Source organism: Akebia trifoliata, chromosome 2 (genome assembly GCF_017979445.1).
Source record: "Akebia trifoliata isolate Shusen 1 chromosome 2, ASM1797944v1, whole genome shotgun sequence".
NCBI classification, from domain to species: Eukaryota; Viridiplantae; Streptophyta; class Magnoliopsida; order Ranunculales; family Lardizabalaceae; genus Akebia; species Akebia trifoliata.
In genome coordinates this window covers 8,900,098-8,916,043 of record NC_141376.1, presented here as the reverse complement: position 1 = coordinate 8,916,043, position 15,946 = coordinate 8,900,098, and the positions used below count along the sequence as shown (strand labels likewise).

General features: G+C 33.5%; 2 protein-coding genes, 1 long non-coding RNA gene and 1 pseudogene across 4 annotated transcripts; 2 read left to right on the top strand and 2 right to left on the bottom strand.

Annotated features, from left to right (window-relative positions):
* Positions 1-1,189: 1,189 nt before the first annotated feature.
* On the top strand, positions 1,190-3,371 carry LOC147409362 (uncharacterized). Of its 2 annotated transcripts, none has more exons than XR_015173480.1 (3): positions 1,190-1,351; positions 1,932-2,066; positions 3,074-3,371. It is a non-coding gene; the product is annotated as an uncharacterized LOC147409362 (long non-coding RNA). The 2 variants fall into 2 exon arrangements; XR_015173479.1 differs by lacking the exon at positions 3,074-3,371 and adding an exon at positions 2,391-2,547.
* A 1,289-nt stretch (positions 3,372-4,660) lies between these two features.
* On the bottom strand, positions 4,661-6,138 carry LOC147409361 (protein PHLOEM PROTEIN 2-LIKE A10 pseudogene; annotated as a pseudogene).
* A 1,146-nt stretch (positions 6,139-7,284) lies between these two features.
* On the bottom strand, positions 7,285-9,515 carry LOC147409360 (S-adenosyl-L-methionine-dependent methyltransferases superfamily protein). Its single transcript, XM_086428025.1, has 3 exons — positions 9,373-9,515; positions 8,434-9,066; positions 7,285-7,773 (listed from the first exon to the last, which is right to left on the bottom strand). The coding sequence occupies exons 1-3, from the start codon at positions 9,463-9,465 to the stop codon at positions 7,423-7,425; spliced, it is 1,077 nt and encodes a 358-aa protein (XP_086284151.1). The 5' UTR covers positions 9,466-9,515; the 3' UTR covers positions 7,285-7,422.
* A 4,582-nt stretch (positions 9,516-14,097) lies between these two features.
* Positions 14,098-14,472, top strand: LOC147409359 (uncharacterized). The gene has a single exon (XM_086459263.1). The coding sequence runs from the start codon at positions 14,138-14,140 to the stop codon at positions 14,333-14,335; it is 198 nt and encodes a 65-aa protein (XP_086315389.1). The 5' UTR covers positions 14,098-14,137; the 3' UTR covers positions 14,336-14,472.
* The last annotated feature ends 1,474 nt before the right edge of the window (positions 14,473-15,946 follow it).

Here is a 15,946-nt window from a genome sequence, read left to right as displayed (position 1 = left end):
TAAATGAGATTTTGTGATTGTATCATCTGTTAAAAAAAAAAAATCCAATTTAGAACATTAAAATGGGACTGAATTTGCACTAAATTGGTACCAATTGACTTAATTAGATCCAAACTCAATCGGATATGCCTCATTAAGTTCTGGATTCAGGGCCGATCCAACAATCAAAATTGAAATAATTCAAACTGTTCAATTACTTGATTTTTTTAAAGAATTTAAATCTTTGTAATTTATGTAAAATATGATTTTGTAATTGAGCATCTCCTAATCAAGCTTATGACAGTTAAAAATCTATTAAAATAAAAGGATTTTTATAATCAAGCTTATGATTTTGTGATTTTTATTACCATTTTTTAAAAGTAAATCCTTGTGAGAGCAAGAAAAACAAAACTTACAAGAGAAACAAAGGAGAATGTGACATACTACTATCATGACATTATAATTGACGTGTGATAAGAATAAATTGGTGTGTTAATAAAAATTCTCTAATATAAAATGGGTGAATCTCGACGCCATGCATTGAATATGACAACATTTCAAGTCTGGTATATTGTTCAATTTTAATTTTCAAAACTAGGTTTTTGGAGTGAGTTCGTCACTTATATAATCAATGAATTCGTTGATAAGGTAGCGATCTCACCCGTAATTTATCAACAAATTCATTGATTATAAAGTGAAAAATTCAATATAGAAAAATGTTTTGTGAATTAAAATGAACAATGTACCAAAACGGGAATTTTGTTATAAGTAGCGCATGTTTTGAGAAAGAACTGTGATAATTTAACTACCCCATGTGGCACACTCAATTGACTCTTCTGACGTGACAAGTTTGAAAATCGTAGATTTCTACGTCTCAAGAGTCAAAATTGCACTTTTCCATAAAAATATATATCTCGAGAGAATCATATATCCCAAGGTGTACAGATCCACAATTGCGAACTTGTCATGTCAGGAGAATCAATTGAGTGTGCCACATGAGATAGTTAGATTATCACGACTGTTTGAGAAATATCTCAAATAAATTAGAAGGATTCTAGTGACACACCAACGTTTACGTATAACACCAATCCTTGTGAAAATGAACAGTTTTTTATGTAAAATTGGGATACGTTTTAATGGTTGGACTCCTATAAGATAAGAGTTGACTCATCCGAGACATATCGATTTGTTAGATGCGCTGGCCGAGACGAGATAAGAAGCCGGTGTTGAAACTTAAAAGACATCGTGAGTTGTGAGTGTTAGTCAAAAACCTAAAACGAGTAGAAAAGGAGATCCTCATACAGAGAGAGAGAGAGAGAATGTTTAACAGAAGAAGGTTTCTGTCCCTGCCCATGGTTGTAGGTGCAGTTGTGTGAGTTTTCTTTTATCCAAATTATTCTTCTCTTTCGTATTTTCTCATAACTGCTTTTTTCAGTTGTTTTTTTTTCCAACTCGATTCGAGTGCTCTCAATTTGGGTAGGGTAGATCTTGAAAATCAAAGAATTTGTGTTTATTGATACAGTTGTTGTTGTTCTTGTCTTGTCCTTAGAGTTGGTTGGTGGTTTTTTTAGCCATCTAGAGATGCCCCATGGATATGATATCTTCTTTCAATTGGGTGGAATAATATTTGTTGTTCTAAGAAATTGTGCGAATTTCTTGGCTGTGTTAGGGAATGATGATTAGCTCTCACTTAGGTCGATAAATAAAGTTCCCTTTTCAAGAAATAATGGTAATTTTCAATTAATCGTTATAAGGCTTATTGTCGGATAGAATGTAACTTAAAAAAAAAAAAGCTTGTACATACTTTTTAAATATTTGGACTGCTTTGTAATCCCAAAAATTAATTGCCCCTGTTAACAACTTACCCATTTTCATTAATTATAGCTTTGATTAGATTAAAAGTAGGAATATGTTTTGGAGATTTTTTCAAATTTGTTTTGGTGATTATATAGGATTGGAGTTGTTTCTGGTAAAGCTATATTTGGGCCTCCACTTGATGAATATTGGACAAAGAGGCTTCAAGAAGAGGCAGCAACAAAGGAGACAGATGTAAAATCAAGTCCTAATGTTGTGCAGTCATAAACAAGGTAAGGAGTTATTCTCATAGGAAAATGCTGGAATGACACAAATGGAGACACAAGGGTGACAAAAATGATGTGGTGGCGCACACATGACCATAGATGTTTTTTACTCGTATCTCACGGAAAAGCATCTACGGTGATGTGCACGACACCACGAGTTTTTGTCGCCATTGTGTCTCTCTTTGTGTCACCCCAGCACGACTCATTCTCATAACAGTGTAGTATTAGTAATGAAAGGAAGATGCATCCCTTCCCTAATCTATGTAGGTTTCAACCCCAATGGGGTTGTAGAAATTTTAATGGGTTTGTAATTGTTTCTCTTTCATGTAGGGGAATATAAACAAACTTCCTTGAGGGGATTCCTTCTATTATTTATGGAGTTTTACATATTTTTTTTCCAGAGGAGAATGAATGTTTATTAGACAAACAAAATGCGAAATGTATTTGATTTCTCATTTCTAATAGACATGGAATAAAATTTTGAACATGACAGCTTTTTGTCTGGTGGATTGAAACAAAGAAAAACACTCATGAACATGGCATAGTCTGAGCTTAAATTGACCAATTGTAAGTGTCTTGGTCTCTCTGGATTATGTTTCGCTTTGCATAGTGAGCATGGTATGGCAAAAACTCTTCAAGCAATCATAAATTTCTTTGATACAGAAGTTTCCCATGCAAATGATGTGTTGTGTCTTTCTAGGAACAAACGTATATTTGAATTTTGCAGGAAGATCAGGTGGTGCTCTGTGAGGGATTTGAAGAACCCCTAGGACTTAAGACATACCATTCTCTTACAATTGTTTCAAATCTTGAAATTCAAACGTTTTCAGATCTTGTGCAAAGAAAATTAAATCCTAGGCAGTTAAATTCACTAAACCTACCTCTCTTCAAATATCTTTAAATTCTAGAGATGAACTACAACTTTGATTTCATTAGTTCATCTTTCTAGATTCTAAAGATATTTGAAGAGGGAATTCATTCTATGAAATTGACAATATATTTGTTTTGTGCAGATTCTTACAATGTTTGAACATTAAGTTATGAAACAATAGTAGAAGAATGGTATTGGTATTAGCTCTAGGGGGATCTTCACATACCTCACAAGGTACTTGATTTTTCAGCAAAATATAATGTATGTTTGATCTTGGAAAGATCCAACAAGTCATTTGTATGGGAAATTTATGTATGAAAGAAGTTCATGATTACCTCGAAGAGGCTTTTCCCTGAAATGCAAGTTACTTGAGTTGGATATGATGTAGATGGACATTATTTTAAGTTTGAATTATGCCTTGGTGATCAGGGCTTTCCACATTTTCGCACAATCATTGGCTTCAAAGTAGTTATGTTTGTTTGGGATAGTATAGACATGTGTTTTCTTCTTTAGTGTTTTTTTTTTGAGTTTTTTTCGTGATTCTTGGCTATACATAATTTGTGCGCCAAGAGATTTTTATATTTCAAAATTGATACAGAATATCATAAAAAATCGAAATTCTACAAGCAACGCAAGTGGAAGCACTTTAAGAGAAAAGGAAAAATAATCTTGCCAGGGAAGATTACTAAATTGGATTGTTTCATGGCAATAAAAAGTTTGATGTCAAGATATTCAACATTTTTAACAAAAAATTCCCCAAAATTTTCATCATCTTAATTTCCAGAATGGTCGAAATATTTTCATTTTCAACTTAAGTGAAATAAATAGACATCGAAATCAAAATTTAATACCTTGACTTGAAGAAAATGAAATCCACAATGAACTACCATACAAGTTATTCTCCCCAACATACAGAAGGGAGGCTTTTCCACATCATTCATCCAAAAGTATTAAGAAGACCATTAAGGCCTCAACTCTACAGGACCTGACAATCCTAAGCCTTTAAATGTTTATGCACCCCATGCCTCGAAATTAATTATATTAAATCATTTCTCAGGAAATACCAAGTCCATACCCTCCTGTGACCACTTGTATTAATCATATTAAATCTAATTGCGTGAAATCAATAAGAAAAAAATAAAATAATACAGTGATTAGAGTGTTAATAAATCTTGTTATCAAAATTCACAAAGCTTCCTCCATCTGTCAAGATTCCTAGAAACAGGACTGTGAATGCCTTATGTTGCTATAATCAACCATCAATCTTCAAAGCTAGAATGTTAAAATTAGTGTCAACTCCATGGGAGAATAGGATTTGTGCTACCAACTTCATGGTTCTGGGATAAGGCAATGTGCATGATGATGAGGAGAAAAACTTTGTCCATCATTTCAAAATTTCAGTAGAACCCTCTACTTTGGAATACACATGGTGTCTCTGAGGCGATATCCCAAATATTAATGAAAAAGTAGGGGATTGAAATAAATACAAAAAAAGCTATGTGTCATGTTATGAAGAGGGTTCCTCCAAAATTTTGAACTCGTGATGATGATCATAAAAATGCCATACAAGGTTGTTGCATCTTGTGCAAGACCACTCTCCACTGAATACATTTTACTTTTCCTTCTTCATGGACTTCAAAGAAATCCATAACAATTAAAATACAAGATAAATTATACTAATTGATGATTGTTATTTGATAAATTGAAAATAGAAGAAACCCATAATAAATATACAAATTCTAGAAAGCATGGTTCAATCATCAATATAATTCCCTTACATTCATGTCTTCTGCATTGTGGAGATTTCAACATATAAAACACTAAACAATAACAATAAAAAATTTCAAAACATCCCAACAATTCAAGTTGGGATCAAGACCATAACACCACCTAGAACATGCAAACATAATGCAAAGCTTAAAGTAACAATAACAGCAGATTTTGCACTAATATATCTCACAACTTCAAAACCCCTCTCAATTACCTCCTCATGAACGACATCAACGCTTCTCTTCAAACCGTCCATTAGTTTCCACAATAAGAAATCCATGAAAGATCTAACTGTTTCAAATGTAACTCTCCCTGTCATATCAAGAACAAATTTTCTATTTCTTGGAAGTCCCAATGTAGACGACACCTTACCAACCCACCCGTTGTCGTAAAACAAGTTTCTTTCTTTCAGTTTCGTTGATACACCATGACTAATTGAGCTCGATTTGACATTCAAAGTCGAACTCATCAGCACTTGGTGAGATGTTTTGACAAGGGTTTCAACGGCACCATTACATACGGAGGTCATGACATCTCTCACTCTTGTTCCATGCTTCGGATTTGTCATCCCAGAAAAGATATGGTCGAAAGTGTTGAGACCCATAGTTTTTTCTAGATAAACTGTTACTGCGGTGCTAACGAACAATTGGATGCAATCCGCAATTAGTTCCTTACAGTTGTTGCTACAGATCACATCTACCCATCTCGACATAGACGACAAATCCGTCCCAAGACAAGATATATTCCTCTGTTCATTCAAATTTGAATCTTCTGAAGATTGCCCACCGGTGTAGAAAGCCAATACCAAGTTCCGAGCAAAGCTACCAACAACAACAGAAGCGAAACCAGTCCCAGCCGTCGAGAAAAGCCTATCAATAATTCGATCAAGAAAATCAGAACTTGTTTGTAACACATCATCCTCTTTTTTCGCAAACTTATAACCTCGCAAAATTCCCACTGTTAGACCCTCTGTAACCCTAATTAGTGACTCTGAAAAGTCTTCTGATCTCGCAATTTTGGAAATTTGTTTCAAACTGTTGGGGATTTCGTCAGAATCAGAGTCCAGAAACTCCTTCAAGTCCTTAGATATGATTCCGATTATCTCAGCCGAATCAGAAAGTACTTCTGCTACAGAAATTATGGCTTTTAAGAACTTTAACAATCTCTTTCTCTTCTTCACTATGGAAGGAGAGTGATAAAACTTATATACGCCATAACTAGTGACACCAAACGCTGCCATTAAAAAAAGCCATTTTTTCCTTCTCTCGGAGAAATTCAAACCCTTTTGCACAACTTGCAGATCCATGGGGAAGAAAACCCTTGAACTGTGAAAATCAAAACCCTAGGTTTTCATTGGGTTTGATCATCGAGATCAATTTTTTTTTTTCATTTAAATGTTAGGGTTTCGAGATTAGAAACTGAGGGAAGAAATGACGTTAAAGCCGTTACACGCCCAGTCCACGAAAATTAAAAATCGTAATAAAAAGTGATATTTATGTTGCAGACCTTCAACAACGTTGCGAATTACAAAAGCACCCATAAACATCTTACATCATATTACACGAAATGACATAATTACCCCTATGATAAATGGCTTCAATTGATATTTAAAAATGCATCAAGGATTTTCTAATTGATTATTGGAGAAAAAATCAGTATTTTTTATTTTAAATTACGATTTTCTAATTATAAACTTTTTATAAGCTTGAGGGGGAGAAAATCGTAATTTGGTTCTCCCAAGGCAGAGAACCATATCCAAATATTATTGTGATCTTATCTTCTATAGGTTGCATGATAAGTGATAACTATGAAATTTGATGGCATCATCCTCTAACAAATTTCTTTTCCCCATCACAAAGAGTCCAAATTTTATCATCTCTTCTGAAGGTATGATCGAAACATTCTGAGATGAACCAAAATATTCTCGAAGCATGCCATATTGTGGACCAATATTTTGTTTTGGTCATCGTCAAAATTGAAATGTCTCATCCGAAATATTTCATAGCTTTAAACCATGTTGAAAATGATAAGTTTGGAGGTCTAACTCAAAATCAATTAGCAATGAGTGGAGAGGCCGAGGAGATTATAAGTAGGAGTGCAACTTGATCCGGTTCAAATCGAACCGATCTGATAGTTTTGGATTGGTTTGGTTCGATTCTTGCATCAAACTTATATACAATCGAACTAAGCTGGAATTGAATCATTATGCAATAAATAAATATATATGTATATAATAATTATTATGAATTATTTTAGGAGTTAGAACATAGATTAATGATCTTTTATGGATAAACTAATGATTTTTCATGTTTAGATTAATGATTTATTCTATGAAAAATGTATGTTTATTATATATATATTATTAGAAAATGTTACTTACAATCTATAGAATATTGGCAACTCATAGAACTGAACCAAATCAACCTTATTTCAGTTTCGGTTGGTTTGATTCCAATGGAATTTGGTTTGATTTTATTTTTTATTAAGTGGAATTGACCAATGTCGGTTCGGTTCAATTAGACCCGATGTGGGACTAAACTCAATAGAAACTATCTAACAATGGATGAAGTAAAAATGGTATTTGCCTTTAAGAGAAGATGTTATTGTTTGATTGATAAATCATGAATTACAAGAACCATTATCAACCCAACAAGATAACCAAGAAAAAAATTAAAATAAGGTCCACCAAGAAGGCGAAAACAAAAAAAATCTTCGAATCACTCAGTTTTTGCGCTTGAGAAGGACAAACAATTCTTTCACATTTTCGCGATAGCCCGGTTTGAAAATAGATGAGGATTCAACAACAAGTTTATCAGTGTAATGGTTGAAGAACTCGTCTACCAACTCATCACTTCCCAAGTTTTCTTTGATGAGTTCTTCCATGGCGGCTCTTACATGTAAGCTACACATTTGGAAATTTGGCATGCCCCCAGGCCTTGGGTCACGACTCAGTGTTTCCATTTTCTCCATGCTGAAACATCCATTTTTCTGCACCAAACCCTCAAATTCTTGTGGTGATGTGTAATATACGGGCAACTTGAAGGACCGTACCTTAGCTTCACTCACCAATCCCTGCAGTAAGAAACAATTATGAAAGAACACTTAAAATTATTAAAAATCTGATCGAGTTATATATTAAAATTATTAAAAATCATAGAATTAACACACATCCAGGGGTGCTGTTAGTAAAAGTTAGTGTGGTAATAGAAGCTTTCTTAAAATAAAGTAGGGCTACAACTTCTCAACCAGGCCCCAACCCGATTAGTGGGTCAGCCTTGACCAAGTTATTTAGAACACCAGCTGAGATGGGTTGGAATAACTCAACTTGACCTTAATTTGGGTTGTGGGTCAAGCAACCAATATTTTATATTAATTATATATTTTTAAAGTGTTTTTAAATTGTTTCTTGCTTAAGATATATAATTTAATTACTTTCCTTACTAAAAAAAAAAAAAAAGACTTGAACGAGCCCAACCCACCTAAGACGACCTAATTCGGGCTAACTTGAGCTCAACTCAAGTTTAGAAGCTCAAGCTCGGGTTGACGGTTCAGCACTTGAGTTGAGTCTACCCTCCAACCTGTCCAACCCACCCAGGTTGCAGCCCTAAAAATAATGGGATACAAATCTAAACTTGTAAATTCCACGGAGGCTTGTCTAATATGGTAGATGAATGAGGGATGTAAGTTAAAATAAAACGTAATTAACCATCATATATAGTCACATATCCTTACCATCTTAGCCATGTCCATGAGAGTAGAGCCTAAGAGATCACACAGCAAACCATTAGAGGTGAGAGAAGGAGGTATCCCATTAGAAAAAGTGACAATAACAAGAACCAACAACCCTTGTGGTGCAATTTCTTTTGCTCTAGCATTCAAAAATGTATCCATATCCTCTGCAAATTGTGCCGAATAAGCTTCCATAGGGGCACTTGTATAGAGGATGTTCCCCTCATTCCCTATTACCACCTCTTTTGGTACCTTAGATAGCCAATGGAGTGAACAAGAGGAGTGCACGACATGGAGAGATGCCTCGGGGAATAATCGTACATGGAAGGAACCTGGTACACCTGCTACAAAATATCGGCGGTCCGAAGGGAGGGAGGAGAAGAGAGTGTTGAAATCATTACCAGTTTGGTCATTAAAGTATACTTGAAATTCTGGGATTTTGGAATTAAGGCCTTGGGTTTGATATTTATGCTCCACTGCTTCTAATATGTTTTGAACAGAAAAGAATGTATTGGGTCCAACAGAACAGCCCAAATCTGCGATGCGAAATGGATTTGAAGATGGGAAGTGGATGATGTCGAGATTATCAGCGATTGCCTTGTCGATCATTTTCTTGGCATGGTCTGTGATCGCTTTCTGCCAATCAGTTAAAAAAAAAGTTTATCATTAATCTGAATTTTTCCAATTATAATTAATTCAAGGGTAATGAGAGACCTATCAACACACTCTAACTAGAACAACCTTGTGACGCACTTCCCTATGGGACACCCTTAACACATCATGTTAAGTTGGTTAAAGTACATGAATACTGATATCACGACCTAAGTTCAAAACCTTCCTAAACGTACTAATTACTGACCACTAATCTTGCTTGCCTCAAGGCATCATGCATACATGTAAATATGAAACTATATAACTTAGAAGAAATTCAAGTAACCGAACCTGATAGGAGGAATTATTGGCATAGCTATAAGGGCCCTTGCCCCCATTCATGGAAAATGTATCAGGGGAAGCCTTGCTCTTCATGTTTTCCATCTCTCTCTCTCTCTCTCTCTCTCTCTTTCTTTATTTTGCTAAAGCTATGTGTGTGGTAGTGTATAGGAAGCACCAACTTGAAAAGGATATATATAGTAAGAAGATTTATAATTAGTCTTGATTCTGTAGGCCTGATAGTTGTATATCAATCTTCATTTGTGCCAAGTGGCATATTCTTTGAATAAAGTACACATTAAAATCAATTTTATTCGTGAGTTATAAGAATTGGATTCAAGCAGTTCTCCATCAAGAGCTTGAAACCCACCCATAGAAGTATTCATTTATGGAAAAAGAAAATAGGCTCTTGATGAAAATAGCTTGAATCAAATGGTTGTAAATTACTAATCAGGCTGATTAGATTCCCCAATTAGGGGGGCCTTGCAGAAAATGGAAACCTGGAGTAGTTAGATATGCAACTCCCTGAAGTTCAGTATCAGGAATACTTCCAATATGAGGATATATAGCGGTCATTACTGACTTGTAAACTGAGATGCTTTGGATTATTCTTTGTTCAATTTTTTTTTTTTTAATTTTTTTTAATTTTAAACTTTGACTTTGAATTTTATTTTCCTGAAAACATTGAGAATGGAATTCATGCCTTTGAATGTTGAATATTCACTGTAACTGGGATGTTACTCAATAATACCTATCCCCTGTATTGCCATTGTTTCAATCACACAAATAAATCTGATAAGTAAGTCCTTACCATTTAATTTGAGGGAGAGAGAAAAATCAGAAATCCAAGCCCATTTAAAAACTGAAAAAAGACACTCAAATCCAGCAATTAAAACTGACTGATGAGTTTTATTTACAATTTATATATTGTTCGAGGGATGGACCAATCATTTACTAGATTGGGCTCAAAAGCTTCTCAGATGACATCATTTGGCATTACTAACATGTAGAACAGGTATTAGTGAGCAACAGCTCAGTTTTTCTTTTATTTACTATTTTATTGACCGTTCTATAAGTGATTGAGCTGATCACGGTAGACCGTTTACCATTATTAATATATATCTCTCTTTCAAAGAAAGGTAATTTTCTTCAAGAAATTTTCTTTTTTATAATTCTGGGGTAAAAATAGAAATAAATCTATATAATGTCATGCTATGTACGCTTCTAAACGAGTAAAAGGGCCATGTTAGGGGGTGTCAAGGAGTACCCATTGACACGGAATCGAATCAGAATCGAAAATCCTGGTTCCGATATCTTTTTTATTGAAATTGATTAGAATTAGGTTTAATATGGAACTGAACCGATAGGAGCCAAAACCATTAGGTTCTACTTATGGGTACCCCCGACTATCCGAAACTGATTTATTTTGTCATTTATCTTTACATTATACATGATTCAAGATAATCCTATATTTTAAAATTAAATATTTGAGTTGATGAGTCATTTCTTTTTAAATTTATTACTTGTAAAAGAAATACATTTTAATATTTGAAAATAAAAATCATTAAATCATCATTTTAATGGAACAAATTATTATTAAGTTGATACTTTACAAATAATATGTTACTTTTTAGAAGGAATTTTTTATTATAATGATTTTGAAATAATTTTTTTCATTCAAGTCTTAAGAACTGGAACCGACGGGCACCTGTGATTTTTTTATGGTTCCGATTCTGGTTCCACTTATTTTAAAATCAGAACTGGAACCGACAAGATTCGAAATCGATAAAATATAAAGGGTATGTTTCCAAATATCATAAAAACCAAACCGGAATCGACCCATTGACACCCCTAGGCCATGTGTTGCCCAAGGCTTTTAAATGGGATTTTGGATTTGTATTTCAAACTCGAAAGCTTTACACAACTGGCCCCTACGTGCGAAGCTTATTTACGGCTCTTTCACATTTTTACAAGAGTAACAATTAGAGCTTATGTATAGGTCGTGTTTGGAGGCCCTAAAGAGAGCCAAATATATTTTCAATGTATAGGTTAGAAGTTTTGGAGTGAACTGATTTTTTTGAGGTTGATCTTTATGAAGAGTAGATTATTCTCACAAAAAAAATGAGTCCATTCCAAAACTTTTAATCCCATCAAAAGTAATTTACAAAAATAAGACGGTTCCTGATTCTTCTACTTGTAAACTAGGATTATAAATTTTAGAATGAGTTACTTTTTTGTGAAGATGATCACTTCACCATAGATATCATTTTCACATTTAACCCTTATTTTGAAAAATATTTGGCACAATGTTTGATTTTCTTTAGAACCTCTGAATGCTTCCCATGTATAAGTGATCTTTACTTCCCTACTTATGTGATGCGGGATTAAAAAGTTACACGCGTTATACAAGGCTTGGGCTTGTTCGTTTAAAATACCTACATTTTTATTTCAGTTACATCTTATAGTTTTCTATTCAATTAATTTTAGTAAATAAATCTTCTGCAGTTTCGTACACAAACAAATAATAGGAGGAATAACATATGAGAGAGAGAGAGCAAATTTGATTTAAAATATCAGAAACTGTACGCGTTTGTCACATATATCAAATTAGATATATGAGATAATATATCGATAGGTGCTATGTTTAAAAGAATGAAGTGAAAAATATAGAGAAAATTCTCAAATAAGCACAATTATTATTAAAATTTTCATTTCAGCATTTATTCTAAATTTAAAGTATTGATTTCGTTGATAACAAATTAAAACATGTGGTAACGATATTGTGACTTAATAAACAAGGTATTTTAAAGTCAAATATTGTTTGTTCTTCAACATCGAGATCACTGGTATTTTATTCCAAAAGTGACAATCTTGGTGAAAATAGTTGGAAATTAAAATGAACAATTTACCGGAATGGAAATTTCGCCCCAATTTCAACACATGAAATGGTATTTTACCCTATATATATTGTCACTCTATAAGCCTGTTTCTAATTTAACTCAGTTGAGGACGCGTTTTGAACCCAAGTAAACTCTCATCAACTGACCTAGTTGCGTCTTCGACTATGTAAAGCTCTTTCGATGGATTAAGTAGGGTGAGTGTGAGTTTTGGACCAAATTATTAACAATCATATATTTAAATAGACAAGTATCTTGTTTGCACTATTTTATATTAATTTCTCAAAGAAGCCTATGGTGATAAGTATGTTTTCAATTCGAAAAACATGAACATCAATTATTTACCAATAACTAGGGGAGTACGTTGTTCGTGGATACTCTGACATACTCCCCCATACGTGAGATATGCATAGAATCATAGAATTTTTTTTCCTTGGGATACATAATTGTACATTCTTATAAATATGTGCATTTGTGTATTCTAAGGAAATTTATGGTTCTATGCACATGCCACGCCAAGAGAGTAGATGAGCGAGTATGTTAGAGGGGAGTCTGAAAATCATTTTTCTTTCCTTCCTGAAAAAAAAAAAAAAAAAAAAAAATACTCAAGATTAGGAGTTAGGCTAGTATGACTTATTATTATTATTTATTTATTATAATGCCAGCATCTCTTTTGGAATGAGATTAGTTATGATCACGCATCCCGACCCTAAAAAAGTTCTACAATATGCAATAAGGTAAATTAGGAAACCACCTAGTTTCGAATACACAGAGGGAGTACAACCCCATTGTTAGTTTAATTTACTACTTAGTCAAGCTATATCACCCTTATAAACACTTTTTGGGCCCACATGAACCATCATATTGGTCGAACAACATGTGGACCCTCGAGCTCACGTGGCCTAGATTAGATTTAAATGTGTATACACTTTTTTTTTTCCTAAATAAAGATTTTGAGAATGGACAACGATTGAACTTTCTAATTTAAATTTTAAATTCAACAATGAAAATTTATCTTCTTTTTCAAAGTTTTGCAAATTGTGTACTTTAAGTTCATGTGGCAGCCGACTTTGAATGTCACAATCCATATGAACTAGAACAGTCCATCCATATTCACAGAATTCATTGACTTTCTTTAAAAAAAGTCAAAATTTAGAAATTCGTGCTCGATATTTTGGGGATCTATCCTCCATCTAATATTTTCTCAAATTTATCAATATTAGTACAATAAGAAAATGCTAAGTAGAGGTGTTTCGACACTAAAATTTGTATCTCACATATGCACCTATCTTCATATTTAAATTTAATATAATAAAAATCATTTTAGGGAAAATTCGTACCCACACTACCTAACAATCACTTATGATTAATTTTCAAGAGAATAGTGATGAATGCACACAATAAATCACACACGTTGTGTTCGTGTTCTTGCCACATCAGCTAAGTACAGATTGTGTATAATTTACCTCACAACTCTTTTCAAAATTATCAAAATATTCTTTTTACGATTTAATTTTTAAAAATATTTTAATTAATATTTTAAATTACATATAAGCCCTTGTTGATAAATGTGCGTTTGCACATGCTTGCCTCCCAGAAATAACGAATCCAAACTTGATGACAATGCGTGCAGAAGAAGTGGTCTCTCCAAGATGATTAGTTGGGTAACACGTGTCATAGGCAAAGATATATATGCATGTACCGTTGAAGGATTTCTTGGGAATGGTGATGAGTAAATATGTGAAATAAACGTGTGATGAGTACCACATATGGTAATACGAAACGACACGAACAGATGATTCAAAGTTAAAGTAAATATCAAACATTAGAGAGATAAGAGAGAGAGAGAGAGAGAGAGAGAGAGAGAGAGAGAGAGAGAGATGGCGAATCAATTGGAGAATCTAGTGAAATCGATCAAATCGAAGGTGAGAGCGTTGAAGAAGAAATCTAAGAAACCTTATATAAAGATTGATAAGAGCTCAAGTATGAGGGTTGAGATTCGAAGCAAAAAGGCGAGAAAACTCATTGACAATACCTTGAAAGTGGCAGATAGTCTTGGAAAGAAGAGTATTTCTTGAACTTTTGTGTTTTCAACTGTTTATGTTATGTTGAAACTTGAGAGAAATAAAAATGTTTTACTTTTATTTTCTTTTATTCCATTATCTGGTCTTAATCAGCAATTGTTTTAGAATAATGCTGAAGTGGCTTCAAAATTGTACCTCATATCCCATTTTCCTGACATGAAAGCGAGTAAGAATCATAGATGCTTTTGTATTCTTATAAATTTTCACGTCACGAAAATGTAATATGAGGTAAAATCTTGAGATCACTCCAGCACAATTCATTGCTTTATTAATCAAGTAAAAAAACAAAGTTGTGGGATTGATCAAATTTGCGGACTAGAGATATAATCTTTTAGCTTACATAAAGTTAATAGGGAATTTCATACAATTCCGAATTACCAATCACATGATACATAAGAAGGGTAGTTTTGTAATTTGAGGATACCGTGGCATCAATACATGGAGTTTGCATTTGCTCTTAACAAATTTCTGTGCTAATTAAGTTGAGAAACCAATGGCATTATGCCACGTAAGCATCTCCATTAACAACCCAATGTTTTAAAAATCAAATCGGACCGTACTAACTGTTCAGTTCAGACTTGGTTGGCTTAGACCCGATAGTTTCTACTGGTTGAGTCAATAAAAAAACTCAATTTAAAAAAAAAAAAAAAACACACACACACACACACACTCACAATTGGCCTGCTTGATTCAGCTAGTTTAACTAGTGACCCGGTCGGATTTATAAAAGGAGTTGTCCAATTTTTCGGGTGATTTTTAAAACTGCCTTAACAGTTTTGGTGAATATTATGCTCTTGTATTTTGAAACTGATTATATGCCATCTTGAACTATGGTCTTTTCTTATGACTAGTGGAAAATGATCGAACTTACTAAGATTTTAATTAGTGTGCCCAAATGGATTGCCACATTGAAAAAATAACATTACAACCCAAATTGAAAGTAAATAAATAATATTATTTTTATTGGCTTGATCAAAGCATTGAAAATGGACGACTATTAACTCTTTTTTCTATTTCAAATTTAATAGTGTTTCTTAAAAAAAAAAGATTCTTGTAATCTACATCTTGTGGCATTGGATCATGTTTTTGAAATTGAAGTTACCTGCTTGGGGCTAAAACTAAAAATACTGTATATTTTATTGATTATTGACCCATTGGTCGGACCACTTTGGACGAACTTGATCAATCATAGCTTGCCCCTTCAGCCCCATGTAAATGTTGCCTTGTGTAGGGCCGAGATCTGCCCCAGAAACTATCACACAAACTTTGTGGGAGAAAAGTATGTCGAGCCATGTCCTCCAACAATCTAAGTTGTATCCTTGAATAATCATAGATAATAATTCAGTTGCCTAATTACGAAACATTCACTCTTATAAAACTGCTAGAGCAACCAACTATTGATCGCCCTATCAAGCGACAATAGCTTAATTATCTATTTGTTATTTCATTGTTTTTCCTCATTATAAGAAGAAGAAAAAAAAAAGAACAATAACCTAATGAAATTTTTAGCCTATTTTTAAGATCAAGGGCATTCTAAATCTAATGTACAACTCTCTTTTATAACCTTACTTTATTCTTCATAAACTAATTTGACCATTGACAAGA

Excerpts from the sequence above, each read along its gene's own strand:
- LOC147409360 (XM_086428025.1), bottom strand. The coding sequence starts at position 9,465 with ATGGAAAACATGAAGAGCAAGGCTTCCCCTGATACATTTTCCATGAAT. Across the intron at positions 9,067-9,372 it reads CCAATAATTCCTCCTATCAG|AAAGCGATCACAGACCATGC; the intron begins GTTCGGTTACTT and ends ACTGATTGGCAG. Across the intron at positions 7,774-8,433 it reads TCATGGACATGGCTAAGATG|GGATTGGTGAGTGAAGCTAA; the intron begins GTAAGGATATGT and ends TTCTTACTGCAG.
- LOC147409359 (XM_086459263.1), top strand. The coding sequence starts at position 14,138 with ATGGCGAATCAATTGGAGAATCTAGTGAAATCGATCAAATCGAAGGTG.